Consider the following 13,576-nt stretch of genomic DNA (forward strand, 5'->3'; position numbering starts at 1 on the left):
TTCCGATAGCAATTATATGGACACAACCGCCGAAATATATATGTCGGTGTTGCCGTGAGCTTACGTATAAAGTGCGATAAGATCCTATCCTGCTCCGTTAGCTGTGCGCATTAAAGGGAGTGTACGAGGGCGAGCCGAGATGTATAGTGCCTGGATGGGTGCCCCAAGTATCTATAGGTGGTCACGTGATAAAACGCGCGCAAGCCGGGGAAAGGAGGCGCTAGTTTAGCACGCTTCTCCTCTGGCCGTTGCTCTAGCCCGGTCTGGCGCCACTCTCTCTCTCTGTCTTGGAGATAATTTCCGATTGGGCAAAGCGGGGAGGGGGGGGAGAGGGGAAAGGCGCTTCTATATCGCCATTGCAAGTTTCGGAGACGCTTTGAAGGACGAGGCAGCAGAAGCGTTCTGTCCGCTCTGTTCGCGCCCTTCATCACGCTGACGCTGTGGCAGCGAGTGTTCGCGGTCATTGAGTGAAATCTGTTTATGTGTGCACGTGCGCGCGTGACCCCGTGCTTGCTAATTTACGGAGTAAGCGATTGTTTACTGCAGTTTATTCAGGCGATGAAGCTACGAACCTTGGTTCGTGCAGTGGTTCATGCAGCATTGGGGGGAAACTGCTATATTTTTGTTTTTAAATTTCTGGGGGGTTCAAAAGCAGTGCTGCGTACGCTAATGTTTGTTTCTGGTCGCGGAACGCAACGCACTGCGGTAGCCCAGTGGCTTTGGTGTTGCGCTGCTGAGCTCGAGGTCACGGGTCCAATCACAACCGCGGCAGTCGCATTCCAATGGGGGCAGAATGCGAAAACGCGCGTATATTTTGCATTCCGTGCACGTTAAATAACCCGAGCTGCTGAAAATAAATCTGCAGTTTTCCATTACCGTGCGCCTCACAACAAGATCTTGATTTTGGAACCTAAATCCTCAAAATTTAACTTTACGTAGCGCAATTACATTTACAATCGACACTGTTGAGTGCGCCTACTGAACTTGTTATCTCGTTGCTGTGCTCTCTTTAGTAGCCAATGCTATATTTTTTAGATTTACTTATGGTCAGAATCCATTGTGACAAATCCGGGTCTTCCTTAGCATAGGAAGCCAGCTATCGCTTAAGCGTGTCAGATATTAACAAACATGTTCAAGGAAAATCGATATTTAGAGTTCGATGTAATTGCAGAACATGACAAGCTTGACGAAAGAATGATACACCGCATGTCCGTAACATGTCGGTAACATCATTTCAGCATCAAACAAAACACTCGGTTTTCTAAAACGACACCTTCGTCTTGCCCCACCACATGTTAAATTGCTCGCGTATAAATCACTTATAAGACCCAAATTAGAATATGCATCCCCCATCTGGAGCCCACATCAAGCATATCTAATCACCGCATTGGAAGCTGTGCAGAATCGTGCTGCCCGATTTATTCATTCCTCATACTCATATGACGTCAGTGTTTCATCCTTGAAAGCTACATCCGGACTGTCACCCCTCTCCTTTCGTCGTCGCATTGCTAGCCTCACCTTTTATCACAAATTCTTTTATTCTCCTCTCGATCAAGCACCGTATATCGCCGCCGCATCACGCATATCTCACCGCACCAGTCATCCCCTTCAAGTTGCCCGCCCACTATCACGTACTACTACGTTTTCAGCTTCGTTATTTCTTCGAGCAGCCATGGACTGGAACGGCCTACCCCATGACATCGTCGCCATCGCTTCAACACCTGCTTTTCAAGAACGCGTTACAGATCACCTTCAATGTTAAATCACCATCGCTGTTTGTTTTCCTCACTACAAATGTAATCCCACCCCTTATGCAACTCCCCCTAAAATGGGGGCCTTTAAGGAATAAAACTGAACTGAACTGATTACAACCAGGACTACGAACCCGAGGGCCTGCCTAAAACAGAAGACGTTATCTGGTATTTCTTCTCCTGCATTTTAATCTTTCTCTCGCCAGACTCATCTCGAATATCAGAGGAGTCTCAATCTTGCACGACGAGAGAGAGAGAGAAATAACGTTTATTTGCACCCGCAAAAAGAGCCCCAAGGAGGCAAGAGTCTCTTCGCGTCCTATTAAGAGTCAAACGACCCACACACAAATGTTGACTCTTGTTTTGTGACTCTACCCGCGCGAAAATGGGTCTTCGCAAGAAAAAAGAGAGTCAAGTTGCTGTGACTCACTTTTTACTCTCTTTTTTCTTAGAGTGTATGGCGTGAGCCGAACCGTGACTGATGTTCAGGCGGTCTGCCAGTTCATCGATGCTTATCCTCCGTTCTTGTTTCGGCAGCTCATGAACCTTTGAAATTGTGGGGGGGGGGGGGGGGGGGGGGGATTGCATGATGGTCTTGGCCCGGTCTTGGAATGTCTTTGCAACGTCCTTTGAACCGTTTGCTCCAACGCTTCACAGTGGTCAATGAAATGAAGTGTTCAACGTACACGGCAGTCATATGGTGATTAATTTCTGTTTTGGAAACACCTTCAGCTGTCAAAAACTTCGCGACACCGAGCTGTTCAACTTTTGAAGTGTTCATTATGTGAAGCAACCATATTCAACCCAGTGTATGAGAGCGTTAAAGAACATTCATCTTCACACCTGCGTGTCACTTTTGTAAATGAGACATGCCGTTCTCTTACGCGCATGCCTTGCAGATAATGAACCGAACCATTATTGCGCGGTTAGGGTAGGCTCACTTTCATTTGACTCGCCCTCGTACATTAGAAATGCAAAGATACAAAGGGATATACAAATGCGAGAATACGGCTTGATAAAGGACAAAAAAGTGTCACTGGAAACAAAGTTCACTGCATGTATACACTAAACCTCGCAACAAGATATTTAAGTATACGTATAAGTCTCCAATGAGTCTATGTATGTAAGAAGAAGTAACTGTATATAATGCCTCAAACAAGGCAAATAAACATGTTGCACAATCATAGATTCACAGAATCCTAGATCCCGCCCCCATTCCATCCACTCCCCCTAATGTATTGCGCGCGACGGAAGGCGGCGCGCTTGCTCCCCGCTTTTCTCCTTTGCGCACACAAGACTGAGCCACCATCGTCGGCTCACCCGTTCCACCTCCCCTCCTACGCTTTCACTCGCACATACAGCATGCAGCGCGTGGCCACGATGTTATCACCCTTGGACTTTATACGAAACATGAGGGCGACGGCAGGAATGCGCCTGGAGTGTCCATATAATTGCTTTCGCAATAATATAATAAACGTATCCGGCAACTGAAGCGTCCCGTCGCCCATTACTTTCCGCAAAAGAAGTATCAAAATCGAACTTTCACCATGCGACAATTCGCTGCGCCGCAACAATGTATTTTTTTTTTTCTGTGAGGCGGAGGCACTGAAATGAAAAAAAAAACGCATAGGAAAGTATGTTGGCCAGAATCTAATGCCTACTTCGGGCACCTAATGGGGCTACGGAAGGAATACCGAAGAAAACATGAGACGGTTGGTCCACTGAGAACCATACGCATACTGCTCAGTATCCTACAGCGGCGAAACAAGACTTTCCGGAAAGGTTCCGCTCAAGGAATGTGGTGCAATCCTTCGAGTCCCCACAGTGATGGCGGCGAGCGACCATTTTGTTTTTTATGCGAAGCGTACTAGCCGCACCACGCTCTTCCTTGCTGCGCCGCGCGCGGCCGCGTAGCTACCATATGACGTCATAACAGCTGCAAAAGCAGAGGCTCAACTCGTGCGCTCGCTTGCGGCCGCGTAGCTACATAGCCGGGTCTCAGCTCGTGCGCTCGCCTGCATGAGTTGTTTCTTCGTCTAGCCGAACCAAATATAGCCAAGCAACAGCAGTTCACCAGGCTAAACAGTGGTTCAACAACTAAAATAAAGGCTAGTATGCTTCGCATCCTGGGCTTAACCTTAGCTAAGCCATTTTTTTCTCGTCTGCTAGCCAGAAAGCGTCCAAAACTCTGTCAGGTGAAAATCCACTCGGCCAGAGCAAACCGAACGCGCACCGAAGTGCACCGCACGGTGGTCGGGGCCATACGAGAAAAACGTATGCGCTCTGGCTGGCTCTGGCAGCCCGCGGGTGGGGTAGCAAGAACAAAAAAAAAGAGGCTCAATGTGTCCTCGCGAATAATAGTCAAAGTAGAAAAAATAAATAAGAACGTAGTTACTTTGGCTGGCTTTAGTGTCTTGACATGGATGTTCTGGCGTAGGTTAAAAAAAATGTTGATATTTTTTTATGTGACGTGACGGCACAAATAAACCACCCCAACGCTTCGACTCATTGGACCTCGCTGCCTGCTTTGTCAACTCGTCTGCTAGTGTGTTGATTTGGCTTGTCTCGTTGTATGTTCCGATGCAAGACTTTAGAAAAGTCAATAGACCTTTGGCGTCAAATGTTTATAACAACATTAAACCCACAAAGTTCCTCAATTGAAAATCTAAAGCACAACTTTGGAAATGTCAATGCACCTTTCACATCAAGAGCTTATGAGATTTATACCCATAAAGTTTCGCAGTTGATATCCATGCGCTCCATTGATTCCGTGGCCTTAGTGAGATGCTGCGGCGAGCCCACTCACCATCAAAGCGCCCTTGAAACTTTGTGCTCGGATGGGACTACTTGGCGTTATGTGACTCCCGGTGTATGGGCGTTGCCACGAAATCCAGCCCGAGTTAGCAATCTTCGCGGTTAAATGTCTTTTCGAGCGTCAAAAAGACATTCTAGACAAAATCCAGAGTGATTTCGGGCGCCGGGGGTCGCTTTGGTCGGCGGTGCATGGACAGCACGAAAAAATTTCGGGGGGGGCTGAAGCCCCATAAGCCCCCCCCCCTGGCTACGCCCCTGCTTAATGGGGATACCAGAAGTCTACCGAAGTTCAACAAACCGGAAACAGTAAGGAACTTCAACACATGCCTAACAGAAGCCAACGTTTCCCAGCAACTGAGGTCTTTCTGGAAAGAACATTTGGGACTGGCCAACGAAGAGATACTTTCGAAAGATGACGAATATGTCCTGAAAAACTTCGTGGAATCAACCTTTATAAACAATTGGAGCTATCAAGTTGAACTGCCTTGGCGCTGCAATTATTCCGAGCTTAAAGACACCCGAGAGGTCGCTTTAAAGAGGCTCGAAGCTCTAAAGAGAAGGTTACGTCGAGAACCAAAGTTTCAGAAGGAATATGACACTGCGATTAGGAGCTGCTACAACAATGACTTCGCTGAGGAGGTTACAACGGACAGTACAAGCGAACATACCATGCCCTACCTGCCACATCGAGCTGTATTGAGACGCGACAAGGGTACGACGAAAGTACGGGTGGTATTCGACGCCTCTTCTCGTGCTTCGGACTCACCTTCACATAACGACGTCTTGTGGACAGTGCCGAATTTAAACCTCAACCTCCTGGACACACTGCTGAACTTTCGCTGCTTGAAGATTGGAATTTTCGCCGACATAGAAAAAATCATTCTTCAAGTGTCACTGGCCGAATACGATACAGACACGTTTCATTGCTTTTGCTTTGAGTCGTATTGACTATGCAGGGTGGCTCGTACTGCGAAAATATTTCCGAGGTGCTGAAATGTTTCCAAATCTCGAGATGGTTGCTCTTGCAATCTTGAAAAATTGCGCATGACAAAGGTTCCTTTCGGTGCCTGCAGTAGTCCCTTTCTCCTTGCTGACTCTGCGACACCATTTCCAAATGGTAGAAGACAGGTCCCCTTTTAATGCCAAACTATTCAAAAACCATTTCTACGTTGATGATTTGGTCACCGGAGCATAGAACAAAGAGGAAGCGCAGTAAGTCGTTAGCGGTTCCTTCAGTATCTTGAAAGAGGCACTGATGCACCTAACTAAGTGGATGACAAATGATAGACACTTACGAAACTTTTACAATAGTAAAGGCTTAAAGATACAGTTCGATGTAGAAAACGAAAAGAAGATTCTTGGTCTTGTTTGGGATACTGACAAAGACATCTTAAAGCCATCACTAACGAAGATGTTCGAATATTTAAGTGAACAAAATGTTGCGAAGAAACAGATTTTAAGCTTCGCCTCACTCATGTACGATTCTTTTGGATTTTTAGCGCCGTTCGTTCTGGTAGTCAAGTTATTTATACAAAGGCTGTGGTTACAGAAATACACCTGGGATGGCCCACTTTCTGAGTCTCTTCTTCTAGAGTGGACAGCGTGGACTAAAGGCGTTACAACTGTCTATCGGCTGTAAGTTGATACATTCTGTTCAATTCCTTCTGGACAAGAATTAGCGGGTTACCATCCACACCTTTCTCGGCGCTAGCCCTGTTGCGTACGGCGCCGTACTTGGCCTTCAGACACGATACCCTTCAAGGGAGCCACAACAATTCAGCTACTGCTGGCCAAGTCGAGAGTGGCACCTCTACAAAAGATGACTGTGCCACGATCAGTACTGATGAGAGCCCTCGTTGCAGCTCGAATTACTGTAACAGCGAAACGTGCCGTAAACCTAGCGGCCGTTGAAACAGTTACGTGGACAGACTCTATGATCGTGATTCAATGGCTACGCCGCTCAACAGAACGCTGGAACCAGTTCGTAGCCAACCGAGTTGCAGAGACTCTGTCCCTAACTACTTTGAACATGTGGAGACATTGTCCCGGGGATCAAAATCCAGCTGATTTACTGCCTAGAGAACCACTGCGGGGCAACTCTTACAAAGTTCGATTTGGGCGAAAAGACGAAACTTTCTCGACACTGCGACAACATGCAACGAGCCCCGCTCAGTCGACATAGAAAAAACTACGGGTTCAGCAGCAGCAATTCAGGATACAATCTGCCTAGAAGAAGAACCTACGTGTTTGAAAACAGCTGTTCGACCAGTACTTACGATTGCAAACGTCGACGACTACAGCGCTTATGACCGACTGATGCATATAATTGCGTGGATAGTGCAATTCGCTAGGAATTGCCGATACACAGACTCCAGAAAGAAAGGACCTTTAGACGCAACTGAAGTACAAGAGGCTGAAATTTATTGGATACGTCGAACACAAGATAAGGTATTTGGGCCTGATGTCAACAGAGTGGACGGTACACTCCAGCGGTTAAGTCCCTATCGCGACGAATTAGGGCTTCTTCGCTTGGAAAGTCGACTTCAGTTCAGCAACCTCCGTGAAAGTCCCAAGCACCTCAGTCTGCTTTCTCCTTCAGGTACATTCACAAAGTTGTTGGTCAAGAACGAATACCGACGACTTTTACCCGCTGGCCTCAGTTTTCTTTTGACTGAACTGAAAAAAAGCTTCTGGATATTGAGAGCCAGGCAGGTTGTAAAGAAAGTAATTGACGAATGCACATTTTGCCGGCGATATTCCTGCAAGCAGCGCTCAGAGCCCTTCGCGCCTTTAACAGCAGACCGGGTTCAGCTCTCTCCACCTTTCGAAGTCAGTGGTCTCGATTTTGCCGGACAGCTTCTATACAAAGATAACGGAGAACCAACGAAAAAGTGTAACATGCTCATTTTCACATATGCAGTCGTCAGAGCGCTTCATCTGAATCTTGTCACAAGCCTTACTTAGGTCAAAATCCTACATTTAAACGATTTGCAGCACGACGAGGCATCTGTAAGATTGTGTATTCTGACAACGCCAAGACATTTAGAAAAGCCTCAAGGGAGATTCAGCGACCTTATGAGTTAATGAAATCACAGGAAGTACAATCGTATTTTTGAAGTCGCAGGATTATTTGGAAAATTATCACCGAACAAGTTCTTTAGTGGGGATAATTTTGGAAACGACTCATTAGCTCTGTGAAGTCTACATTGAAGAAAACACTAGGAAATCATTTCTTTAAACTATGAAAAACTCTTGACCACCTTCAATCAAGTTGAAGCGATGATAAATGCACGACCCATAACATTTGTGTATGCAGAAACCTCTGAACCAACTCCGCTTACACCAAGTCATTTCCTCATGGACCAAAGATTGACTATGCTTTCTCCAGAAGCGTCGAGCACAGCATCAAAAGAAGTAGCGTCGTCACGCGAGTTACTTAAACGAAGATAGTAACACAGAGAACAAGTGTTAATCTCTGGAAGCGGGGGCGAAAAGAGTATCTTCACGAACTTCGTCCAGCTCACAAATGAAGCTAGACACTCAGAATCAGTGAAGCTTGGAGACATCGTACTGATAAAAGAATTAAACTCACCAAGACAATTGTGGAAGATGGGACAAGTCACAGGAGTATTACCGGGCCGCGACGGCAAAGTTAAAAAATTAAATTCTGGGGTTTTACGTACGTGCCAAAACCACGACCTAATCATGAGGCACGCCGTAGTGGGGGACTGTATATTAATTTTGACCACCATGCAGGGGATCTTTAACGTGCCCCCACTGCACGGGAGACGGCACAGTTCGCTCATGCAAAGTGCGCACTTCTAGTGGCGCCACGTTGCGGAGACCAGCGCAGATGCTGTACCACCTAGAATCTGCTGGACAAGCTCTGATACTCGAGAAACTTGCCTCTTGAAAAGAAGCAAGCACGCGCAAATTGTTCGGCCGGGAGCTGTTAACTATTACGCCCTGGAGACGAAGTTACAAACGAGCGTGGACACGAGCGCGCCCCCGCATTCTTTTTAGTTGTTTTTGCAAGCAGACGTTCTCTACTTCGGCTCCGCTTTCGGGTTTTCAACACAAAGGAAACGCGGGAAGAAGGGCGGACGCGTCGAGGCACCGCACTGCGTGCCGCGGTCTCTTGCGACATTGCATGCATATTACCATCTTTGTGTACATGGCTGCTGTGGCTGTACAAAATTAAAATGGATTGGTATTTATGTAAAAAAACATAACATTCAGTTCTGTCTCTCGTGCGTCAGAAAGCCCATTTCATCCACCTCCTGTCAAAGCCTGCACATGCGCCATGCGGACAAGTAGAGCACTATGCAGCCTTTCAGCATAAAGCAGGATAAAGTTTACTGTGCTGTGCTGAATCGGTTCGCGAACCATTATAAATTTTCATTTATCCAAACCGGTGCTGAACCGGACCGAAATCGGATCGCGTGGTTCCCGAACGCGAACTGAAACAGTATTATTATTATTTTTTTTTTTGTTTGTACGCGGACTGCACTCAGCCTCGCATTACTCGAGCAGTTAGAATATATATTTGGAGTAACTAACTCGAGCAGTTAGTGGGGTGGCCTTCGCTATGCCTTAATAGGGACAGTGGAATATGGGCACTCCATCAAAATGACATTCTCGCTTCCTTAAAAAGATATTGCAAAAAATAAATTCCTGTCGGTAAAGCTTCGCACGCTGAGAATCGCTAATGACATGTCCACTTTTACGCGCTCTTGCTATGACTTCTATATAGTGTAGCAGGAAAAGAAATGAATGCACATGCTTTACAAATATTGTGCTGCGGCAACTTCCTTGGATGAATCATATCATAATCACTCGACTGTCGTTAATGCTATGGGCACGCTTCGAAATGAACAGATCACAGCAGTTCGCGTTGACTCTGCGCGTTCTGATGCGCGGCGGCCGCGATGTCTGGCAGCGTGAAGCCCGGAACAGATTGATCGAAATACGACAGTTCTCTCACCGGAGCGGCGATAGTGCTGGGTGGTTCGGCGAACGAGGTGACCATGTAGGAGCGTCGCATGTGGGGTCCCGTCATGGGGGGCCCAGTCATGGGGGGCCCAGTCATGGGGGGCCCCGCCATGGGCGGAAGCCCATGGCCAGGCATCATGGTGTTCGACTCGACGCGCACCACCTCGCTGGTACAGACGGTGCCGCGGCGCTGCTGCAAGTGCGGCGGCAGAGGCCGGCTGACGGTCAGCGAGAGCGCAGACTCGGAGTTGTGCATCGGAATCGGGGGCGGCTGACCAGGGGGCCTCGGGTACGGCACGAGGTTGGCCTCGTAGGCAGCCCTCTGAGTCGCAAACTGTCGGTGAGCGCGCCAGAGAGGAGATTTTCAACCACTCGACTGAAGCGATTGCCAACGCTGCGCGATAAACTTCATAGTCGATGCCTTGCCGGATTTGTAGCACAAGCAGCCAGTACAGTAGACCTTACACCACTGCTTGCATTCCGACGTCAGAACGCGCGCTTTACGCCGCACTGTACGCGTGTCAACTGCAAAGCATCGCGCAGGGTTGCACTTCACTCGCGCGATGCGAAATGCACTCGCGAACACGTGTACGTGGAATACGTCTCACGCGGTTGCCAAGTGACACAATCACATGCAGGACGAAGGAGAGCCCCGGAAGAACACTGCCTTCCCGCTTAACCACAAGTATTCAAAAAATCTACGCCAGCTTGGTCCCAATAACTCAACGTCCATATCTAATATTTCACGGCACAAATACTAAAATTTTGAACTAGAGAAGGACACATGCCTAGAAGACGCCTCGTGGACATATGAAATAAAGTTGATATTTAGACGCTTCAAATAACTTACTGACCACGTACAATATGCCCGAAAAATGGCTAAAAGCCAGGACGTCAGCAGAGACAACGAATTTGGGCGTCTGTTTGAGACGCACGTGGTCTCGCACGAGAGCTTCGGGGCGTCTGAAGGGTTACGTGGTAGAGCCAAGGGGGATATGCCATGATATGCTATGGTAGCCAAGGAGCGCTGCAACACGGTAGCGCATGAGCGTAGTCACATGGTTTTGTTTCATATTTCGCGGGCTTTCTTTAAACGCTTAAACCACAAAAAATTGGATTGGTCGTTTTCGAATGCCCTCTACAACGTAACTAAACGCAATTGGCCGTAAATTTAATATATTTTAATGCATAATTGATCTTATTTAACTAATTAGGCACAATATAAGAAATACCCTAAGGAGCGCCACATGGCGGCAAACCATATGTCGTTCGTTTCATTCAGTTGCGGTTAATCACTTTATTTAAATCCCTGGTCCAAGTTACGTGCAACACCCTGTGTATGACGAACCGGCTTATATACATAGCCACCTATACTACCGCTACTGCTGTGCTGGTTAGCGGCTGTCTTCTCAACGGAATCGCGCGATGAAATAAACGCTACCTAAATATTTTCACTGCAACAAATATGCGCCTTCTAGGGCATCGCTTCATTAATGAAGTGAGTAGCGTTCGGCCATTCACTCACATTGGCAGTCATGGTCGACGGTTTCTGATGGCGTTTTTTTTTTTTATGTACATACCCAAATTACAACAACGCTATTTCGTCTGGAGGTCATGTGTATGACACCTTTGCCGTATTTCACGGTATAATTGACCGTGAACGCTTTGACCATGGTTTCAAATGTCTCCGGAGTCGCGCAGCATAGTACTTAGCTGCTTTACCGTCATCGAGACACGGCAACAAGAGAAAAGATGGAAACGCTATTCGTAACGACGCCGAGTCAAGACGTTGGTCGCCCTCCGTGGAGAGCGAGGGACACTTTTGCAATTGCGACTGCGCTGTTACTATCATTTCTGAATCAATCGATGCTTTCTTAAAATTTACTACTGGAACGGTGGCGCGGTGGCCATGAGATTACGCCTAGATGAGGCATGTGCGATCTGCCCTCTGCTGCGAGGAAAAAAAAAAATTCTTGCATATTTTTTTGTGCGAGGAAGGCCGTTCTGGGAAAACATTAATTCAAACGCCCTCTCGAAACTGCAGGGCCTAAAAGATGCGTATGCATATACTGTGCCACGTGTCCCACGTAAGTTCGGCCAAAATTTAGAAATATGCAAATTACACGTAGCTGGACAGAACGAACGAAATGCTCTTTGCCTTCGCTTGCATCGAGCAAGTCAGATTATTTCTTTGTATTTCGCCTAATTACATAATCAGTTATCATTTATTTTTAACTGCTCGAATATTATATTCAGAGCAAAAGTGTAAATGAGCAAATTGTAGACCACCTGGGAAAATTCCCGATCCAGCGTTCTGCATGTTAATTCGTTCTATGTAGAAGTTCTTTTTTTTTTTTTCAAGCCTGCAAGAAAGCTCGCGAAATACAAGATAGTACCGCTCGACTAGTCGCGCGGCACTGAATTTTTTAGTGCACTTTTTCTCTGAGTATAATATTTGAGCATTCGATAATAACTAATTATGCTTTCAGGCGAAATACAAAAATAGTCTCACTTGTTCCAAGCGACGGCAAACAACATTACCTTGGTTCTGTCCAGCTACGCATAGCACCTGCATATATTTAAGTTTTGGCACAAGTTATGTGGGACATCCAGTATGTTAGAATCGTAAGCTGGTGGGTTAGTTGGTTTGAGATAACTTCTTTTGTGGAGCGCAGAAGTGTTGCGGGAAAAGTAGACCTGGAAAGAAGGAGACCTGGAGCGTCTTTGCTGACCAGGTCTCCTTTTTCCGCAGCAATTCTGGGTTCCACTTTGCAAAACCCAGTATATACCCTGTGACCATGCCGCATGTACATATAGCAGTAGGTGCATCACGTTGTTAAAAAGGCAATTAAGGATCATCGCGCAAACTGCTGATATCCGATGTTGTGAAAAATGTTACGCGAAGTAAAGCAAAAAAAGTGATCTTTGCTGCACCGTTTTCAAGAATCATACTCCAAAGCCTTGAGTGAAACACTCGTTCTAAAAAAAATTGCTTTCCATTCTCTGCTCGTAAGATATTCCTGTCATTGGTGAACCGGCGTGGTGCGGCTGAAGATGAGTGTGTCCACCGCTATAAGTTGGCATGCATGACGCAGCCGAGTTCGTTTACCTGTAGATCTGCACCAGGTCATGATGTCATACAGATAACTGGCTACCGCTGCCTACTGCAAATTTACTCGTTCTGGCAGGCGCGCGAATTAATTGTTCCTGAGCTTTTTTTTTTCTTTTTTTACCGTCATACAGGAAAACAAGCTAAGCCGCAGATTATTTCGGCCACGTACCAAAGTGCCTCGATAAGCAACAGCTAGAAAAAGCTTCTATATATATTTTGTTGTTGTTCTGTTCATGGGCGCAAGAGACGCCACATATTTCTGGTATGAAAACCCGAAGCTCGTCGTCTACGTACATACATATCGGGCGACGCAGAATTTGCATGCGCTCGCTCACCCTTCGTTGATCCGCCATGGGTGCGTTCCCGTGACCAGCTCAGCCGCTGCGCCGTGCTGCAGACAAGATGGAGCCGTCAATTTTGAGGCCGGCGTGGCGTGGTGCGGGGACGGATCATGGCTTGACGATTAATTTTGGTGGCTAGCCCGACGTCATCACTGCGGCCTCGGTGCGGCCTGCGCCGCCTGCGGCCTGCGATCTCGACCTCTCTTCCACCTCCTCTTCTTCTGCGCTCTGAAACATGCAACCATCTTTTGTTCCTTGTTACCGGGCGAAATGGTGCAGCCCAATCTGGGGGATCGGCGATGAGCGGTGAAAAAAACTGTTATCAATCTTTTTCGCGTAAGGTATAGGAGAAATGAAATAAGTATATCGTAAAAGGGATTTAAAGTGCCTACTACTACATATATGAATGATCAAATATCTAAGTATTAGAGGAAAAAGTTATGCGAGCATAATAAATATTAAGAAGAATTTTAGCATGCGATTCTTTTAGTCTCACCCAAAAAAGATTCAGGGGGCTTCACAAACGCTCCTGTGGCTGTAACCCAGTTTGTTTCTTTCCTCCTATC

General features: G+C 46.8%; 1 protein-coding gene across 1 annotated transcript in view; it reads right to left on the reverse strand.

The window, feature by feature from the left end:
* The window catches only part of LOC139060395 (uncharacterized), a 37,310-nt gene extending 24,072 nt beyond the window's left edge, over positions 1–13,238 (reverse strand). Inside the window, exons 1-2 of the mRNA XM_070539496.1 lie at positions 13,005–13,238; positions 9,550–9,891 (exon numbers count right to left, since the gene is read on the reverse strand). Of these exons, the coding sequence (XP_070395597.1) occupies positions 9,550–9,891; positions 13,005–13,022 (360 nt within the window). The 5' untranslated portion in view covers positions 13,023–13,238. The remainder of the gene's footprint in view (positions 1–9,549; positions 9,892–13,004) is intronic.
* Between the last annotated feature and the right edge of the window lie 338 nt (positions 13,239–13,576).

This window comes from Dermacentor albipictus, chromosome 1, assembly GCF_038994185.2.
Source record: "Dermacentor albipictus isolate Rhodes 1998 colony chromosome 1, USDA_Dalb.pri_finalv2, whole genome shotgun sequence".
Classification (NCBI taxonomy): domain Eukaryota; kingdom Metazoa; phylum Arthropoda; class Arachnida; order Ixodida; family Ixodidae; genus Dermacentor; species Dermacentor albipictus.